The 20,764-nt window shown below is 26.1% G+C and overlaps 1 protein-coding gene across 1 annotated transcript in view; it reads right to left on the bottom strand.

Moving 5' to 3' along the window:
• Positions 1–20,764, bottom strand: part of LOC111676769 (protein sickie) — a 227,399-nt gene that overhangs the window by 22,159 nt on the left and 184,476 nt on the right. The window contains exon 6 of the mRNA XM_046955861.1: positions 71–624. Within this exon, the coding sequence (XP_046811817.1) occupies positions 71–624 (554 nt within the window). The remainder of the gene's footprint in view (positions 1–70; positions 625–20,764) is intronic.

The following is a 20,764-nucleotide window of genomic DNA, read 5'->3' as shown; positions in this document are numbered from 1 at the left end:
TGAAATTATAACAAAACAAAGAAATTAAGAATAAGTCCAAAATTTATTAAGCAATAGAAGAGAAACTTACTTGTTACTTCATGCGGTAAGGTCTGTGTACCACCCTGAACCTTACGTCCACCTGCCGAAGTCCTTGGCACTGCTGATACATGAGCAGTACGACCATTCTGAGGACTACTACCGCCACTGTTCGAGTTCATCATCATGGCAATGTTTTGCTGCTCTGCAGTGGCAGTATTACAACCATTCGAACGTTTAACATAACCAAAACTTGGTGGCACGCCTTTGGTACGACTGGAGGAGGGTGAACCCTGTTTAGAATTTGTACCACTTAAGCTGCGACGTGAGGGTGAAGATTTCTCCTTGTGCTCTGATTTCTGACCATTAAGAGGTTCTGGCATTTTAGACCAATTGTCACGACCAGTTCGCGATGAAGAGCGATGATGACTGGGACTGCTGTGATGATGTTGAGGACTATTGCTGGCACTATTATTGCCCGAACCATTAAGACCATTGGCCATGTCCATTTTGGGATTAGAACCGCCGCTAGAACTGGCTTGAGAAGCTGCCGAAGAGGCGGCTGCTGTGCCTATGCTGTCTAAGCTGCCGCGACTATTGCGTATTCTGAAAGTTGAAAAGAAAGAATATGTATATAAATTAATATTAAGTTGTCTACTTTATTTACTTTAATTTTCTCTATACAAAATTTATTGCCTACATTTAGGCTTCTTTTGCTGAATTTATATTTATCTATTTCATTTTGATTGATGTTGCCTTAATTTCTTCGTAACTGCTTTTGTTATATTTGTCAATGTAAACAAGTCTAGGAATATTGTTTAATTTCTTACTTCTCCTCATTTTCTTACTATCTACTATTCGATTTTGCCACAATTTCAATATTGACTTATAAAATTTTCCAATAATACAACAGACATCCCAAGATTATACCGTAGTTGGGCAAAACCTAATAGTGGGAGTACAGGAGTTTTTTTTTAACATATAACAAACCACTTAAGTTTATCTAACAATGACCATTTACCGAGAGAAACAAATATTAAGCAAACATTTTGCTAGAAACCCCTGAGGGAGGAGAGATTTTTAATTGAATTGATTGCATTTGTGCTCAGGTTTATTTTTTCTTAAATGTAAAACTAGTCACAGAACTGTGAATAGTTTTAGTTTTCAATAGTTATGATTTTAAACAATAGCATTAAATGGACAATGGAACAGGATATTCAAAGTAAATCAAGGATTTTTTTCGAGAACATGGAAACATTGTTGAAAGTATGTATTGAAAATATAACAAAAGAAATAAGATATGAATATTTTTGTAGAAAAATAGTTAAGAGAGTATTTTGTAAATAATCATAAAATGTAAAGCATATTTTAAGGTAGAATTTGAAAGGAATTATAAAGATTGTGGACAGGAAATTTAAATATTTATTAACAATAAAGGAAAAGAACAAGGACAGAACTAGAACAGAAATAGAACAGCAATAGAACAGAACTAGAATAGAACTAGAACAGAACTAGAACAGAACTAGAACTAGAACAGAACTAGAACAGAACTAGAACAGAACTGGAACAGAACTAGAACAGAACTAGAACAGAACTAGAACAGAACTAGAACATAACTAGAACAGAACTAGAACATAACTAGAACAGAACTAGAACAGAACTAGAACAGAACTAGAGCAGAACTAGAGCAGAACTAGAACAGAACTAGAACTAGAACAGAACTAGAACAGAACTAGAGCAGAACTAGAGCAGAACTAGAACAGAACTAGAACATAACTAGAACAGAACTAGAACAGAACTAGAACAGAACTAGAACAGAACTAGAACAGAACTAGAACAGAACTAGAACAGTACTAGAACAGAACTAGAACGGAACTAGAACAGAACTAGAACAGAACTAGAACAGAACTAGAACAGAACTAGAACAGAACTAGAACAGAACTAGAACAGAACTAGAACTAAATTCACGCTAGATCTGAACTTTGTGCCCTAAAGCATGCCTTACATTACACATATATTAATTAAATCTATTTTAATCAAGCCACTTGCTAGAGTTTCCTTTTTCTATTTTCTTAAATTTCCTTAATAATACTCAGCTCCTAAAAGGCTACTATAAATTATTGTCTGTTTCTCTTTCGAGCTTATCTACTAAAGCTTAAAAGCAACGATTAAAAAAACAGCATGTACAAACGTGTTATGACCAAATAAAAAGGAAAAATCTCTAAACAAAACCCACCCCTGGCTAAAATGTACCCTCCTCTTATTTACCATATGCTTCTGCCCTACACTACTGTAAGACCCCTCCCACCAAAAGATAACGTGGTGTTAAGACAATAGCTACAACATCATAAAACACAATAAAAATAAACTACAAGATTTTAATCTAAAGTGTAAAAGGCAGATTAAGTTATTTTATAAAATAAAACCCGACATATCTAAAGCATACTTTTAGGTGCTTGTTTTTTTAATTTTTTTTTTTGATAATTGAAAAGAATGGAGTAAATTTTAGGCATAAAGTTTTTTTCTTCAAGAACTTGTATGTTTTAAAAGAAATTTATTTTATTGTTTTAATTAAAAGAAAAGACAACATTTCATTATTTTCACAAAAAGATATAAAGACAAGTTGAGAAATAACTAAAGTTTGTTGTTGAGAAGAAAAGCGAACAAATAAATGGCAATAAGAAAAGTTTTCTATTTTGTTTTTATTTGCTAAACTATGCAACGTGACTTCAAAGCAAAATACAATTTTAATGAAAATTAATGTTTAAAATATTTTTTTTTAATAATAAAAAGTTTAAAAGGAAATTAAATTTTTAGGAATATTTCTAATTTATTAAAAGCCAAATGGTAGGCAAGAGATTTTTGTTTTTGAAATGTTTAGGGACTAAATGTGATGGACTAAAAGTGCTAGAATAGAATTGTGGTAAAGGAATAGAGTTTAAGAGGAAATATATTTTGTGTTGCCTAATTTAAGGCAATTTTTTAAAAAATGTGTAAAATTTAATTTTATGCTTTTTATTTTTAGGTTTTTGTGAAAAATCATTTATTTTTTACAAATTGCGTATGTTTCCCCAGCAACTGAAAATATGCTATGGAAAAAAAATTCCTTTATGCTTTGTTAAAATACATATTTTTGCAGACAATTTCAGTTGAATGCAATTGTATGTTTTTGTTCAGCAAATTAAATAATAAAAAAGAACGAACAGCTGCTTTATAAATTAAATAACAAAAAAATGCTATTTTTAAACATTAATTTAGTCTGGAAAAAACAAACTAAATGGCGTGTTTAATAGTGTTTAAAATTTTTTCTATAAACTTTAAATGCAAAATTTTTGCATGTCATTTTTTCTTCTTTTCGTTGATTTGCTGAACAAAGGCAGTCTTTAGGGCATAAGAGTACAATTGTAATGCATATTATTCAATTACCCTTGAAATGTTGTTTTTTTTTCGTTCTCTTCTTATTATTCTTTTCCATATGCATACACACATAAATAGTTTATTACATTATTGTATTGTTTGTACAGAAATATGAGGGTGGTTATGTGTGAAAAAACACATATGTATGATTTCAGGGCAAATATTGTGCAAAAATGAGTTCAGTGGTTCAGTGCAATGTATAAACAATGAAAACTTTAACTATTTATATGGCCTACTTTAAGGAGGGAGTTTGTAAAATAATTGCCATTATATAGTTCTGGGAAATTTTAGAAAATATTTTCAAAGTTTCAAAGAATTTTTGGAATTTTAGTTTAACTACAGCAAAAAGGTTAAAGTTCTTAAAGAAAATAAAATCTACTGCATATTTTAAGGCTATTAAGGCAATAACCAGATTCAATATAAAGAAAAAATATAACATATTTTAGGGCTTTAATTAATTTATGAAAATCTTCTAAACGACACACACCTTCTCTTCTAAATAGCAATTTTCTCACCTGTTAATAGAGCATAAATATTTATGATCACAAAAAAACCTTTTTACACTCACACTCTCCATTTTTAAGGCTTGTTAATAATAATGTTCAATAATTGCTTATTGCACTTAATTTCCTTTCTTAATGCCCATTGAAATGCCAACACCGTGACATAATTTCCTCAAGGAAAAAAAAAACTCATAAGTATTATAAAACAGCCTAAAAGTCTGCTAATACCAATAAATTACCAAATTACCTATACATTTTTTAGAAAGTTCCCAAAAAAATAACACTCTATGCAAATGTTCTAACAAAGCTAATTTCGTGGTTGTGTTGGAAATTAAATGAAAATTTATTTGAAACAACCTTGAAACATGCCATAGATATATTAAATAAACATAAAAAATACACTAAACCTAAAATAGCTTTTAAAAGTTTGGCATACTTTTAGGAGCTTAAGAGTTGTTGTTAATTAAGTTAATAAAGTTTTTTTTTTTCTGCTACAAGGCGAGACATTAAACAGGAAGTTTTGTGTTGCAAATTAGAAAATGAAGCATATTAATTGTTAATTAAGTAATACTCAAGTAATTTAGAGTAAATGTTAAGAATGTTATGAGTTTAAGTAGAATGTTGTAAAAAGATTTGTTAGCAAATGATTTGGTAAGTTTTCGTAAAGGTATGACAAGAAATAGAACAGAACTAGAACAGAACTAGAACAGAACTAGAACAGAACTAGAACAGAACTAGAACAGAACTAGAACAGAACTAGAACAGAACTAGAACAGAACTAGAACAGAACTAGAACAGAACAGAACTAGAACAGAACTAGAACAGAACTAGAACAGAACAGAACTAGAACAAAATTGGAACACAACTAGATAAGTTTATAGTCACATTTCATTAAAACAAATGAAAAACTCTTTTTTTATTCACCTTAAAGTAGGCAATATTTTTTATTTATTTTAACAGCCTTTATGTTTGCTATTTCTTTAATAATATCTAATGCATTTTACAGTTTGAACTGCCTTAGGCTTTTGCATATTTAAGGGTTTAGGTCATGTTTGTGCATTTTTTATACGATTCTTTTTGTTCATATTTCTTCCTCTGTATTACTTTTGTCTAACTTTGACTTATTTGCCTACATTAGTTTGCAGCTTTTGCCTGCCTGCCCGCATGCCTGTTGGTAGACTAAAGCCCACATAGTATGCAATGCTTTTTAAAATGTTAACAGCTTTTTGCAATATTTATGCATGTTTATAAACATGTTATAAATTAAAAAAAATACTTATAATGAAAAACCTACATTTTCTTTAGAATGAAACAACAAATAAAAAGGAAGTTGTTACATAGAACATGTTAAATGAATGTTTGTAGAGAAGTGGTTGATAGGAGAAGAAATGCCTGAGCCTTTAGGGCCAAAGACATGTAGAAGTAGTAGTAGTTGTAGTAGAATGTATTAGAAGGGAAGGGACTTTACTGAAAGGAAATGAGATAATGTTTAGAATTTTGTGGGCAGTTGTGGTTTGTTCTTTATATGTTTGGTAAGAAGAAAAAAAAATATTTCTTGTAGGCTACAGGATGTTGGCATGATTATGAGGACAATTACACCAACAAACTAGTAGAAGAACTTGGAAAGCATAGGCATTTTTAATGAACTAGAAATATGGTTTTAAAAATTACATATTTTTGGCACATAAAATTATATTAAAAAAAACAAAATCACAGTTTTTTCTAATAAAATTAAATTTTAAAATAGAAGTAGCAAAAAAAACATCCTTTTTATTAAAACTTAAATAACATCCTGAAGCAGGATTTATACAAGAAATCATAAACAAACAGCTTGTGCAGTACATGTTGCTTTATCATTAACTAGAGCCTTGATAAAAGAATACAACAACAATATTACCAGTATTTTAAGATAACAAAGGACTCCCCCCATTTTTTTGATTTCTTTTCCACCAAAAAACAAAGCAGACTAAACTCAATAAAAACCCATAAATAAAACTGACATGTTTTTTCAAGTTCCTCCTTATTTTTCGCTACAAAAATACACAAAAAAAAATCACATAACATATTCTAGTAATACAAAGGATAATAAAGGATACGAAGATACAGCTGTAACTGTTTGTCTGTCTGTCAGTCAGTATATGTGTTTTTAATGACGTCATATTGTTTGAAAATTCATTTAGTTAAAAGGGAAGTTCAGTGTTAAAATGTATTCCATATACATATATTAAGGATAATCACTAGAACTGACTCTTGCCACACAAAACATGTAACAAACCAGATAGCAAAAACAACCAGGGGTTGTTGATAATTGCCTGAGAGTGTGAGTTTAAGTGTAGCTAACGAAAAAGGGGAAGGTTAGTATTGTCAGACGGGAAGTTTAATATTGGATATTGAAAGGAAATCGAATAAGGAAGAAGATTAATTACAGTATACATGAAATAAAGCACAATTTAAGTATAACAAAAAACAAAAGGTCATTTAGGGGCAGACATTTATGTAGCCTACTTTTTGGCTTAAACAAAAACGAAAGTTTTATGTTTAAGAAAAAAAACAATAATATAATTTTAGCCGTCAATAAAAGTTTAGGTGTAAATACTAGCTAGACATGTTATACATCATTAGAAAGGTTATTATGTCAGCTTTTAAATTATAAAACTTTTTATAATTTCTAAAATTATAAAAGATTTTGCTACATATTCTAGATATACTAACTTTACTAAGACTCGCCTCTTTACAATTTAGCCGTCATTTGTAAGTCTGGTGTAAAAGCCAATTAAACATATAATATATCATTGGAAAGGTTATTACATGTACTTTCTAAAAATGTGTAAATATTTGTATTATTTTAAAGTTTGTAAAAGAATTTGGTTTAAAATAAAAGGTTAAGACGAGTTTTTTACGTGTTATAAATGATACTACTTTAGCCGTCATTTAGAAGTCAGGTGTAAAGTTAAACTAAATGTATTATATATCATTAAAAAGGTATTTATGTGTAATTTCTAAAAATGTTAAAATATTTATATTATTAAAGTTAGTAAAAGTCTTTTGTTTAAAAATAGGAGAATATTTGATTTTCAAAAAATTATTACTTAAGCCGTTATTTGTTAGTCAGGTGTAAAAGCCAACTAAACATATTATACATCATTAGAAAGGTAACTATGTAAACTTTCTAAAAATATTTAAATATTTGCGTTATTTCAAAGTTTGTAAAAGAATTTTGTTTGAAATAAAAGGTAAACCCGAGTTTTTTAAATGTTTTATGTAAAGTTATTATAGCCGTCATTTACAAGTTAGGTGTAAAGTTAAACTAAATGTATTATATATCATTTAAAATGTACTTGTGTGGACTTTCCAAAAATATAAAAATATTTGTATTAATTGAAAGTTCATAAAAGACTTTTGTTCAAAACAAAACGCCAGTAGTATCAACTTTAAGTGTTACAATTTCAGCCGTCATTTGCTAGTCAGGTGTATATACCAACTTAACATGTGATACATCATTGAAAGGGAAATTGTATTTTATTTTAAAAACTATAAAAACAGGTTTATTAGTTAAAAGTTGGTAAAAGAATTTAGTGAAAATAAGCTGAATGAACAAATTTGTTAATGGAAGGCAGTTATGGTAAGTTAGCCGCTATTAGTTTCATAGGTGTAAAGACCAGTAATTTATATTGTATATCATTAGAAAGCTAATTGTGTTTAGTTTTCATAAATATAAAAATATTTTCATTAGTTTAAAGTTCATTTAAGATTTTTAGACAAAAGACAAGGAATCAACAATTTTATAAAATTAGAAAAGTTGTGATAAGTTAGTTGCTATTAGTTTCTTAGATGTAAAGATCAATTAGTCATATTGTATATCATAAGAAAGGTAATTGTGTCCAGTTTTCATGAATATATAAATATTTTAATTTGTTAAAAGTTCATAAAAGACTTTTAGATAAAAGACAAGGAATTAACAATTTTGTGAATTTAAAAAAGTTGTTATAACTTAGCCATCATTAATTTCCAAGTTATAAAGATAAGTTAGTCATATTGTATATCATAAGAAAGGTAATTGTGTCTAGTTTTCGTAAATATATAAATATTTTCATTAGTTAAAAGTTAATCAGGACTTTTATACAAAAGAAGAGGAATTACCAATTTTGTGAATTTAAAAATGCTGTTATAACTTAGCCGTCATTACTTTCTAAGGTGTAAAGATCAATTAGTCATATTGTATATCATTAGAAAGCTAATTGTGTCTAGTTTTCATAAATATATAAATATTTTCATTAGTTAAAAGTTTATTAAAGACTTTTATACAAAAGACGAGAAATTGACAATTTTTGAATTTAAAATAGTTGTTTTAACTTAGCCGTCATTACTTTCTAAGGTGTAAAGATCATTGAGTCATATTATATATCATTAGAAAGGAAATTTTCTGTACATTTTAAAATTGTTATCAACTTTTCATTTTTGATAATTTCTTAAAAGACTTTTGTTTAAAATAAAAGAAAGTACGAAAATTTTGTTTGATGTTTTTTCCAGTCGTTATTATTTAGTCAGGTGTAGTTAAAGTTTTTGGATATTATATATCAATGAAAAGGAAATTGTATGTATTTCCCAAAATGTATAAAAGTTTTCAATATTTAAATTTTTGTAAAAGACTTTTGTGCAAAAAAAAGAAGAATCTAAAAGTTTTTTTCTTTTAGTTTATTTAGCCGTCATTTGATTGTTAGGTGTTGTGATAAACTAAATATATTATATATCTTTAGAAAGGAAATTGTGTCTATTTTTTAAATATTAAATTATGCTCATTATTTGTAATAAATAAAATACTTTTGTGTTAGTATTGAAACAATTTTATATTTTATTTATTAAATTTATTCTTTATCTGATTTCTAAGGTTTCTGATTACTTTTTACGATTTTCTAGCTTAGTCAAGCTTGTTGATTTTTATTTTTAAACATTAGCATACTTTTGGGGTTTCATATTACTATTAATAAATGAAAATTGTTATAGAAATGAAGTACTCATTAAAAAAGATATTGTGGTTATAATCAAAATTAACTACCATCTATTTGAAACCTCAAATTTGTTAAATATTCTAAAGGAAAATAAAATAACAATTTCAAAAGTCTACTTTAAGGGTTTCAAATGCTAAATAGGAAATTTTTAAGATTTTACTAGTTAGAAATTATATAAAATTATTTAGATTTAATATTAACAAGTTGTTGATTGAGATTTTCTTAAATTTAAAGTTTTTTTTAGGTGAAAAGTCTCTAGCATATTTTCAGGCTTAAAGTATTGTTTTTTGGTATTTTGCACATTATTTGCAAAGTATAACCATTTTTTGGTAATTTATAACATATTTTGTACTGTTGTCTACACCCAGAGACTAATTTATTGACCATTTGATGTTGGTTTTCTTTTTTTTGTAGACAATAAAAGTAAAATAAAATGGAGTTTTGGGGAGGGGGGTTCGGTCATGAAGAATTTGTACAAGAAATTTTTTAGTAGATGAGCCAGGCGCAAAAACAAAACAAGTAATAAATATACAAAATTCCCCAAAGGAAAAGTTACAGCAAATAAAATATAGAGACAATATAAAAATTCTGTTGTTGAAAATTTTTGGGTGTAAACGCAAAAAAGGCAATAAAATGCCAATAAAATATTTACACACAGATGTTGTGAACAAAAAAAAATCGAGACAGAAACTTCTGTAAATAAACTTTTAGTAAAGCTAACGTAATAGCAACAGGATGTTTATAGCTTTAACAATTTAAAACAAGGAAAAAGTTATTTTTTTACATTTTCTTAGAGTCTAAGTTTAAGAGAAAATTGTTTTTCCTTTAACCAACTAGATTTGGTATTAGATTTGTTATAGATTATTGCAAAGAATTGAGTCAGACGAGGGTTTTATTTTGTAGTTATTTTGTGGTAGATAAATAATTTGTTTGTGAAGTGGCTTAAAGTTTCAGACAAAAGAAAGTAAATTTCTTTCCAATAAAACTTACAAAAAAGTAACAGTTTTTAGCTGAAAACGAATTTAGTTGAGAAAATACATAAAGTAAAGCATTGTTTTAGGGTTAAAAATAATTCAACAAGAAAAGTAAAACTTTTTTGGGAAGATTGAATAAAAAAGTATAAAAGAAATTAATAAAATTAATATTTTAAAGCATTTTAATTAAATTAATAAAAATTTAAAGCATAACTTTAGGCTGCATACCGAAAAAAAAAACAAAAACTAAAACCTACTTTTAGGCGTTCATCAAAAATTCTAAAAAAATTTAAACACACACATTTAAACTAAATATTCTAGCAACAATTTTAACAACCAGGCATAATATCAAGTAAATACATAAAACTTTTACCTATTTAAAATGATTGCATATGCTAGGGGGCCTTAACAACAGTTAATAGATAGGGAAAGAGTTTGTTAAACAAAACACATTAAAACCGAAACTGAAAACTGATTATAATAACCTACATACATATACACATTTATATAGCAGGAAAAAGGATATAATAATAACTAGAAACAGTAAGAATTTCATAATAAATTTATTTTAAGGAAATTTCAACGACAAGTGTAATGAATAATATTATGCAGAATTAAAGAAAAATATATATATTTTCCAAAATAAAGTAAAACTAGATAAGAAGTTGAAAAGTGGAAAAAACCGGCAATAACTATAACACTTTAAATGGGGAAATGTTGAACAAAAAAGGCAGCATGAGGGGGGTAAAAAAAAGGACTAAATAAGTAACAGTTTTAGGGTTTTGCTCAAAATAAAAAAACACTTTAACCATGACAATTTTGTTTTATTCCTAGAAAGTAGACTTATACCATAATGTATAATATATTAATCTACACTTTACACCTGACCCACAAAAGACGGCTAAAATATATCAATTAATAACATTTTTAATTCCAAAATTGAACTTTCTTTATACAAAAGCGTTTAAGGAAATCTAAAATTATGAAACTCTTTATACATTTACGAAAAGCTAATATAATGACCTTTTTAATGATATATTATAGTCTAATATAACTTTAACACTTGACAAACTAAAGACGACTTAACTTATAAACTGAAAAAAAGTTTAAATTTTCATATTTTCCACCATAGTCTTTAGCGAATTTTGTGATAATTAAAATTTTTATATATTTTTGAAAACTTCTATATCTTAGCTTTTAAATAATGTATCATACTTTAATATAGCTTTTACACCTAACAAATTAATGACGGCTTAAATAGGTTATATGTTAAACGCTGACAAAACTTGTTATTAATGTTGATTTTGCTTAAATTCTTTAAAGAAGTTTTAGAAAATGAAAGAAAATATATATTCTTAAAAAGTAAACACAATTTCCTTTTCAATGATATATAATATGATTAACTTATATGTTACACTTATTTATATATTGGCAGCTAAACTAAAATTTAAGAAAAAACATATTTTTGTACAATTTGGAAAATTTTTTACAAAAAAGTTTGAATAATGAAGTATTGTAAGTATTTTTAAAAACTAGATTTAACTTCCTTTTCAATTATATACAATATGTTTCTAGTGTGTTTACATATGAGTCTCTAATAACGGCTGAATTAGCACAATTTTGTAAAAATTTAATTTTTACATATTTTACTCTAAAGTATTTTATGATTTTTTTGATAACAAAATTTTGTATACATTTTCAGTAACTAGACATTATTTCCTTTCTAATGATATATAACATGTTTAACTAGCCTTTACATATGACTCTCTATTAACGGTTTAACTAGTACAATTTAATAATATGTTTATTTCTACATATTTTGCACAAAAGTGTTTTATAATTTTCTAGATAATTAAAATTTGTAAACATTTTCGGTAGCTAGACACAATTCCCTTTCCAATGATGTATAAAATATTTAACTGGCCCTTACATGTGACTCTCTACTAACGGCTTAAATGGCACAACTTCATAAAATTTTTATTTTTACATTTTTTGCACAAAAATGTTTTATGATTTTTTAAATAATGAAAATTTGTACATACTTTCGGTAACTGGACATAATTCCCTTTCCAATGATATATAACATGTTTAACTGGCCTTTACATATAACTCTCTACTAACGGCTTAAGTAGCACAACTTCATAAAATTTTTACTTTAACATATTTTACTGAAAAGTATTTTATGATTTTTATATAATGAAATTTTATAAACTTTTTCGGTAACTACACATAATAACCTTTCCAATAATATATAACATGTTTAACTGCCCTTTACATATGACTCTCTACTAACGGCTTAAGCAGAACAACTTCATAAAATGTTTATTTCTACATTTTTCAACAAAAGTGTTTAATGATTTTTTTCAGAAATTAAATTTTCTTAACATTTCCGGAATCTAGACATGATACCCTTTCCAATGATATATAATAAGTTCTAATATAATATAATGTTTACATATGATTCTCTTATAACGGCTTAAGTGGCACAACTTCATAAAATTTGTATTTTCGCATATTTTGCCTAAAAATATGTTAAGATTTTTTAAATAATAAAATTTCCTTAACATTTCCGGAAACTAGACATAATACACTTTCCAATGATATATAATATGTTTCAGTTGTCTTAAAAATAAGTTATGTTAAATTACTGCAAATAAAAGTATTTGTTAATTTTTATTATTTTTTATAATTTTTCCTTTTTAAACTTTTTTTCTCATAACTCTTTTAAAAATTATGACTACAATTTTTGAACTCTAGTATTTTTTGTGTGTTCTATTTACCCAATAAATTTGTAGTTAACAACAATTTATAAGTTTTTCCTATTATCCTTTGTCGGAAATTTCTTATACTTTGGCAAAACTAAGCAGTTTAGTTCCCGCCATTATTAACATGTAATGAAACAATAAATAAAATACTTTAAACCTGCTTCCTCCCTCCTTTCGCCTTATCCTTAAAACAACAATATGCCAACAAAATTGTATCATTTGTTTTAGGCGCAATTTCTGTTGTCTTTGGTATTGAAGACAAATTTTGTATTGTGAGTTAAAGTTTTTGTGTGTTAGTATATTGCTTGTATTGTTTAATGTCCTTTTTTTCTCTATTATACTTTATATATATCCTGCTCAACAACAAATATGTATGAGTTCATTGCTCTTAAATTAAACGTTTAATTATGCTTGTTTTCTTCATTTTCTACTGGTTTTTTTTTTTTAGCCCACAAATTCTTAACAAATTGATATTTTTCTTTATTTTCGACACGACAAGGGACTGTGCCAGAAAAAGGATAGCAAAAGAAATTTACTATATATAACCTGTTATAGAACAGAAATGTTTTAAGAGTTAGTAGAAGTAGTTGTTAAACTAATGAACTGTAAGTTAAGGCATAATAAGCATGAAATTGGAAATTTGTTCTTCATATAGATGACAGTTTGTTAAAGAGAGAATGTTAATAAAGCAATAAAGAAGATTAATGCTATAAATATTGGAGAAAAAATAGCAAAATTTACAAAAAAATAAATAATTTAGCTCCTTAAAGTATGCTAAAGTTTTTCTTATTTTTAGCAGCATAAAAGTAGGCTTTAAATTTACTTTATTTAACAAAAATAACTTTTTTTAACATAAATTATTTTTAATGTTTCTAGCAAAAGCCTTAAAGTAGGCAATAGAAATTGTTATTAATATTGCGATGGTCAGTTAAAACTACTCAAAAACCCTTAAAACTATGCTAGGGTTTTATATATTTTATTTTTAATTTCTAATTAAAATATTTTAATAAAAAACCTATAAAAACCACAATTAATATTTTCTCCCTCTTAAAAGTTCTTTAATTAGTTTGCAATTAAACATTTTACAGCTAAAAACCTACACTTTATGCTATAATTATTGTAGTTGTTGCACTAACCACAAAAGTATGCAGTAGAATTTTTATTTTTAACTTTTCCTGGTATTTGTTGAAAAATAGTTTTGATATTAAAAAAAATATACCTGTAACTTAAATAAAGTTTTTAAATATAAAAAATGTTAAAGGCAAACAGAGACATATTATATAACATTATAAAGAAAATTGTGAAAATTTTTTAAAAAATTTCACAAATTTAAAATTCGTTGCATATTTTTGGGAAAAATATTAAAAATTAATTTTTTTCTAATTATCTCTTTTCATGGAAATGTGTTTAAGTGATGATAGACATATTATATATCATTGTAAAGGAAATTGTGTGTAGTTTTTGTAATTCTCTAAAAAATTTTACAATTCCAAAATTCGTTGCATATTTTTGGGAAAAATATTAAAAATTAATTTTTTCTCCAATTATCTCTTTTAAGACCCCTTTTTCATAGAAATGTGTTAAAGTGATGATAGACATATTATATATCATTTTAAAGGAAATTGTGTGTAGAATTCAGAAATAATCCAAAAATTTCAGAACTCTAAAATTCGTTGAATAATTTTGCAAAAAATTTAAAAAATTCCAAAAAAATTAATAATCTTTTTAAAAACCCACTTAATGCAAACCTATAGAAGTTAACATTGACATATTATATATCATTGTAAAGGAAATTGTGTGATGTTTTCAGAAATGTTGCAAATTTTTTCTAAAACAAAAATTCCTTAAATACTTTTACATAAAATATTATAAACAAAAAATTTTCTCCAAAAACTCTTTTTTTGAAAACCTATTTTATTGTCATCTTGTAAAATGTTTACCAACATATTGTATATCATTTTAAAGGAAATAGTAACTAGTTTTCAAAAATGTTCTAAAAATTTCAGAATTCTTAAAATTTTTAAAAATTTTTGCAAAAAATATTAAAAATTAATAAAATTTTCAATATCTTTTTATTAAAACATTAAATCAAATTGTTTAAAAGTCATCAGAGACATATTATATATCATTGTAAAGGAAATATTGTCTAGTATTGAATAAAATTTTCAAAAACTTTAAATTTAAAATTTTATTTCAAAATTTTTCTTAATATTTATTTTAAAACCCTAATAAATGGAAAAGTGTAAACATTTTCATAGACATATTATATATCATGGTAAAGGAAACTTTGTGGGCTTTTAGAATATATGAAGACATTTTTCTTATTTCAATATTTCTTAAAGAGTTTCAATTAGAGGCTTTAACTTGGTCCATATTTAAAACATAATTAAGACGAAATATATATCATTTAATAGGTAATTGTAACTACTTTTAAAATATATAGGAAAAAGTTGAAAACTTTTAAATATGTAAAACAAATTTTGAATAAAAACTGCTGGAATTTAAACTTTTAGCAATTGCAGCTTTTATCTTTAAGGAGGTCAAGTTTAAGTATTAACAGTTTAGTTAGGGTTAAGTTTGAAAAGATATTTCTTTTACTTTCTTAAAGCTTAGCCTATTTATTAGTTTGGCACCAGGTTTGGTAAAGATCGGTCAACTCTAGTTATAATAATATAAAGCAGAATAAAGTTAAAATTTAAAAAAAAAATTTATTAAGAAACTCGTTTAAATAAATTAGATAGTTCAATGCCTAAAAGTATGCTGAAGTTAACAAATATTTTTTGAACACCTAAAAGTAGTCTTTAGTTTTTATTTTATATATTTCTAAAACAATTTTAAAAAAATTTTAAATATTTATCAAAAGTTGTATAACTTTTTTTTTAGGATTTATTTTACATTTTCTAACATTTTCGGTTAACCTTTTCTTGTGAGAATATTTTTAGGCGCTGTAACATTAAACAAAACATACCTTTTTTTTAAACAGCTAAAACCTTCACATATAGAATTTTTTTCTCTAACTAACATGTTTTTCCTAGTTTTTAATGGTTTTTACAAGTACCTACATATGTTCAGTTATTATTTTTTTTATTTTTGCTTTTTTCAAACAATAAAAACCTCGTTATTTTAGTTGTAGTACTTGGTTGAACAATGCCAGCAACAGTAGCAGCACTAGCATCATCATCATCATCAACAGCACTACAGAAATTTACAAGTATTGATTTATGTGGATGCAACAAAGAATAGAATGGAAAAGAAAAGAACACTCCTATTACAAACATTGGTAGAAAAACAGAAAATATAATGTTTATACTCCTGCAAGTATGCTATAGTTTCTAAAACTACATACAAGCATATTTTGTGTGAATTTTTTTTTATAAATTTTTATTTGCAACAAACTTGACCTTTACCTTTACAAGGTGCTGCCGAAAAGCATTTTGTATATCTTGAAGTATCCTTTGTTAAAGCCTGGAAACTTGTGCGATTTAATATTCTTTAATTAGCGGGATTTTTTTACTTCAAATTTTTAATTATGATTAATTTTTATAAACTTTTATGATTTTTTATTTACAAATTCTTTTTTTTTCACCAATTTTCTGCTTGAAAAACACACACTATTCTCTGCTTTAGCTTAACAGCCCTAAAATATGCAAAGTTTTATTCTTTATAAGCTTGTTTTATATATTTTGGAAAAAAAAACTATTTGTTACATGCACATTCTTTTACACACTGTGTTAAAACTATATACAAGAATTTATTTAAATATTTGCCCAAAAGGTTAAAGCACTTCTTACAAACGAACTGAAATTCTTTTTTCTTATTTTCGTTTCAAAACCAGCAAAAGGACACTTAATTTTAAAGCATTTTAATAATACATAAATTTTTAAATTTATTTTTAATTTGCAATAATTTATTTTATAAATCAAAATATATTTTTCATACACTATTAATTAATTTTAAATTACGTATATTTTTTCCATCTAAATTTTTTATTATTTATTATATTATTTCGTTAAATTTTTTTCATTTGTTTAAACCGTGAAGAGTCTCAAAATGTTTTGCGACCGCACCAACCGATAGTCAAAATACGTTTTCAGGGTGGTTTCCTTCGGCAACAAATGTTATTGTCCAATATTCGAAAAATAAATAGAAGTTGTTCATGTTTATTTGGTAATTAAGAGAGTGTGTCTCTCTTTCGTAGGAAAGCTTTCATATGAAAAGAGCACTAACAGTAAAAATGAGCTACACAAGAGTATTTGTATTTTTAACACTTTTGTGGTGAAAATTTTAATTGAAAATAGCTTTTGGCAAAAGCTTTAGAATTTAAAATTTGCAGAAATTGTAACGTTTATTATAAAAAAGCTCGCTATTATAACTAGAATAGAACTAGAACAGAACTAGAACAGAACTAGAACAGAACTAGAACAGAACTAGAACAAAACTAGAACAAAACTAGAACAAAACTAGAACAGAATTAGAACTAGAACAGAACTAGAACAGAACTAGAACAGAACTAGAACAAAACTAGAACAGAACTAGAACAGAACTAGAACAGAACTAGAACAGAACTAGAACAGAACTAGAACAGAACTAGAACAGAACTAGAACAGAACTAGGACAGAAATAGAACAGAACTAGAACAGAACTAGATAAGAACTAGAATAGAACTAGAATAGAACTAGAACAGAACTAGAACAGAACTAGAACAGAACTAGAACAGAACTAGAACAGAACTAGAACAGAACTAGAACAGAACTAGAACAGAACTAGAACAGAACTAGAACAGAACTAGAACAGAACTAGAACAGAACTAGAAAAGAACTAGAACAGAACTAGAACAGAACTAGAACAGAACTAGAATAGAACTAGAACAGAACTAGAACAGAACTATAACAGAACTAGAACAGAACTAGAACAGAACTAGAACAGAACTAGAACAGAACTAGAACAGAACTAGAACAGAACTAGAACAGAACTAGAGCAGAACTAGAACAGAACTAGAACAAAACTAGAACACAACTAGAACACAACTAGAACAGAACTAGAACAGAACTAGAACAGAACTAGAACAAAACTAGAACAGAACTAGAACAAAACTAGAACAGAACTAGAAAAGAACTGGAACAAAACTAGAACAGAACTAGAAAATTTACAAAAATTAATTAAAGACTTGTTAGGAAATTTTGGGTATTATTTGCTTTATGATATAATTTTGACTTAAGTAATAAGAAAGCTTGAAGTCTTTGCTTTAATTGGCTGTTAAAGGCTTTTAAATATCTTAATTAGTTTTGTAGTTATAAAAGTTTTTATGAAAAAAGTCATAATTAATATTATTCATCGAAATTCGCTTTAATTCTTATATTATTAAAGGTAATGTTTTAGTAAGAGCATAGGTATAATAATTTAATATATTTTATTTACTTTAGATAACAATTTTGAAACTTTTTAGAAATTTTGCAAAAAAATTTTCCTCATTTTAAAATAATTTAAATTTCATATAAATAATTTATAAAATTGGTTTTCCTTTAAAATACATTATCAACAAGGCTTTTGCTTTTAAATTAACTTTATACATTTCCATAAAATCCCCAAACGTATGCTATAAATTTCTAGCTTATGTTTAGTATTCCACCTTTGTGTTGTAATTTGAAATTCTAACACGTTTTATACTTACAACGATTTGATGTCTTGTACTAGCTATCTATCTAACTGTCTATTGGTTTATATACATATATATATTAGATCAGGTAATTGAATTTTAACCATAAGGAAATCAGTAAAGGAAAGAAATACAAACTAATGCCTTGATAAAAATCAAATGGACAGACGGATGGTAGGAAGAATGAATAGATGGACGAAGAGAAAGGTCTTTTATTAAGTTTAAAAACATGATTTATTTTATAGTTTTTTTGTTGGATTTTATCTGTTGATTACATTTCTTTAAGGCCAATAATAAGTTGGTCTAAAACACACCTCATAAATAATAATCTGCTTATCTCATGGAATAAATGTGAAAATGTGTTCTTTTTTTCAAGGATTCTGTTAGTCTGTAGTTTTGTCTGGGTTTCTTTTTGCTTCTTGTAAATGAAGAAAAATGTTTTAAATACCAGACACGCATTCTTCTTAGATATTATTGTCCCCAGCCACTGTCTGGGGTCAGTTGTATATGTTATAGACTTTAAACTGTAGAAAATTTTCTCTTTTATATCATTTTTTCCCTTTTCAGTCTATTAAAATAATCCTGTAGTGAGTTTTTATGTTTTTCATTCTCCTTCTAGTAAGAAGGTTGTACGAAGCGAAGAAAATGCCACATATCTCTTGATTTATGTTAGCAAGTATATGTTTTTTCTTATAAAGAATTTCCGTTTCCGTTTCATGATATTTTTCAGCAGTTTTTTCATTTTTAAAATCTCTAGCTGTTACGCATTATAAAATAATTTCTTTTTTCATATTTTTCCTTAGACAAAAGCATCAGAAACAGATTTTTTGTCAGAAACAAACTTTAGAACACATGCTGGGACCAACAGTTTTTTAAGAAAAAATATGAAATTAAGGGAAAATTTAACAAAAAATATTAAGATCTTTATAAATATAATAAATATATTTATTTAACTATAACTTTGCTTAAAAATTTCTTTAAAACCTTTTAAACTCATTAAATAAAAAAGAAAAATATAAAAATTTTATACAGGGCGTATGATTGATATTAATTAGGACCTTTTTGATAAAAATCATCATAACAACTAAACTAAAAAAGATAGGAAAGAAATTTAAAAGGTTATTAAAAGCCAAGACTTAAAGCTATTTATACACAAAAAACTCTATAACAAAACAATACAAAAATTTCCAAAAAATTTAACGCAAAATAAAAAAATACTTTTTTTTACTTTTTCTCTAAAAAGATATCAAATTTCATTTTGTTCTTAATTGAAAAGAAAAAAACAGGGTGGTTTTTTCACTTAATTAAAAGGCATACAAAAAAAATACATCAAATAAACATCAACATTACTACAAATTTAATACAATTTAAGCTCAATTTGTTTTCATTTTGCTTTCCATTTAAAATATTTACAACACAATTTAACAAATTCATTTTCATTAGCATACAAATCAGCACGTCTGATCTACAAAATTAATGCACAAACACGTAACTTAAAAAGTTTTGTATAAAAAGAATTTAGGCAAAATACAAAAAATACCAAAAAATATATATAAAAAAAGTCTAACTTTCCAGCAAAAAGAGATTTCTTACTATTCAAAGTAACAATTTTTTTTAAGTGCAAATTTGACACTTCTTATCTTAAGTAGTTAAAATGCAAATTGAGAGCTATTAAACGAAGGAAAAAATTGAACTAAAACATATACTAAAAACATAATTTAACACATAAAACTTTAGATAAAATCACTCTAGAAATCTAGTTAATTTGATAAAGGAATTTTTTGTTTACAAAGTAAAAGCAGAAAAACTAAAAAGAAAAAAAGTCAAAGTTTCCTATCAAAGTATCTTTAAAAATATATAATGACTTAAAGATACTTTTAGCAAAAAAATCGCTGGAAAAATCTCTTTCAACAAGAAAATAAAAAGAAAATTTAAATTTTGTATAACTTAGCGTATGATTGATATTAATTATGACACTTTTTCTACGAAAGCCCATAACTTGCAAACAAATAAAGTTATTAAAATGAAATCAAATGTTTTAGAAAGCTAACACTATAAGCTCAATTATAGCTTTAGTAAATTATGTCAAATAATAACAACTTAAATAAAATTTCAATTTAAAAGTCAAATAAATTATCTTGCATAATAATTCAAAAAATATTTGAACATATTTATCAGGCTCTTTTTATCTTTATCTCTTAATCAATTGTGGTCTCTATGAAGGATGGCAATTAATCCAATTTTCAAAGTTCTCGGAATTTTAGGAAAACTCTCATATTAACCACAGAATATGCTCGATAGCATAAGAATAAACTCAATCTATATATATAAAATTCTAACGTTACTGACTGACTGACTGACTGACTGACTGACTGATTGACTGATTCATCATCGCACAGCCTAAACGGTTAAAGCTAAAGAG

Source organism: Lucilia cuprina, chromosome 2 (assembly GCF_022045245.1).
Source record: "Lucilia cuprina isolate Lc7/37 chromosome 2, ASM2204524v1, whole genome shotgun sequence".
NCBI classification, from domain to species: domain Eukaryota; kingdom Metazoa; phylum Arthropoda; class Insecta; order Diptera; family Calliphoridae; genus Lucilia; species Lucilia cuprina.
Note: the sequence above shows the minus strand (reverse complement) of the source record. Positions and strands in the feature narration are given on the sequence as shown.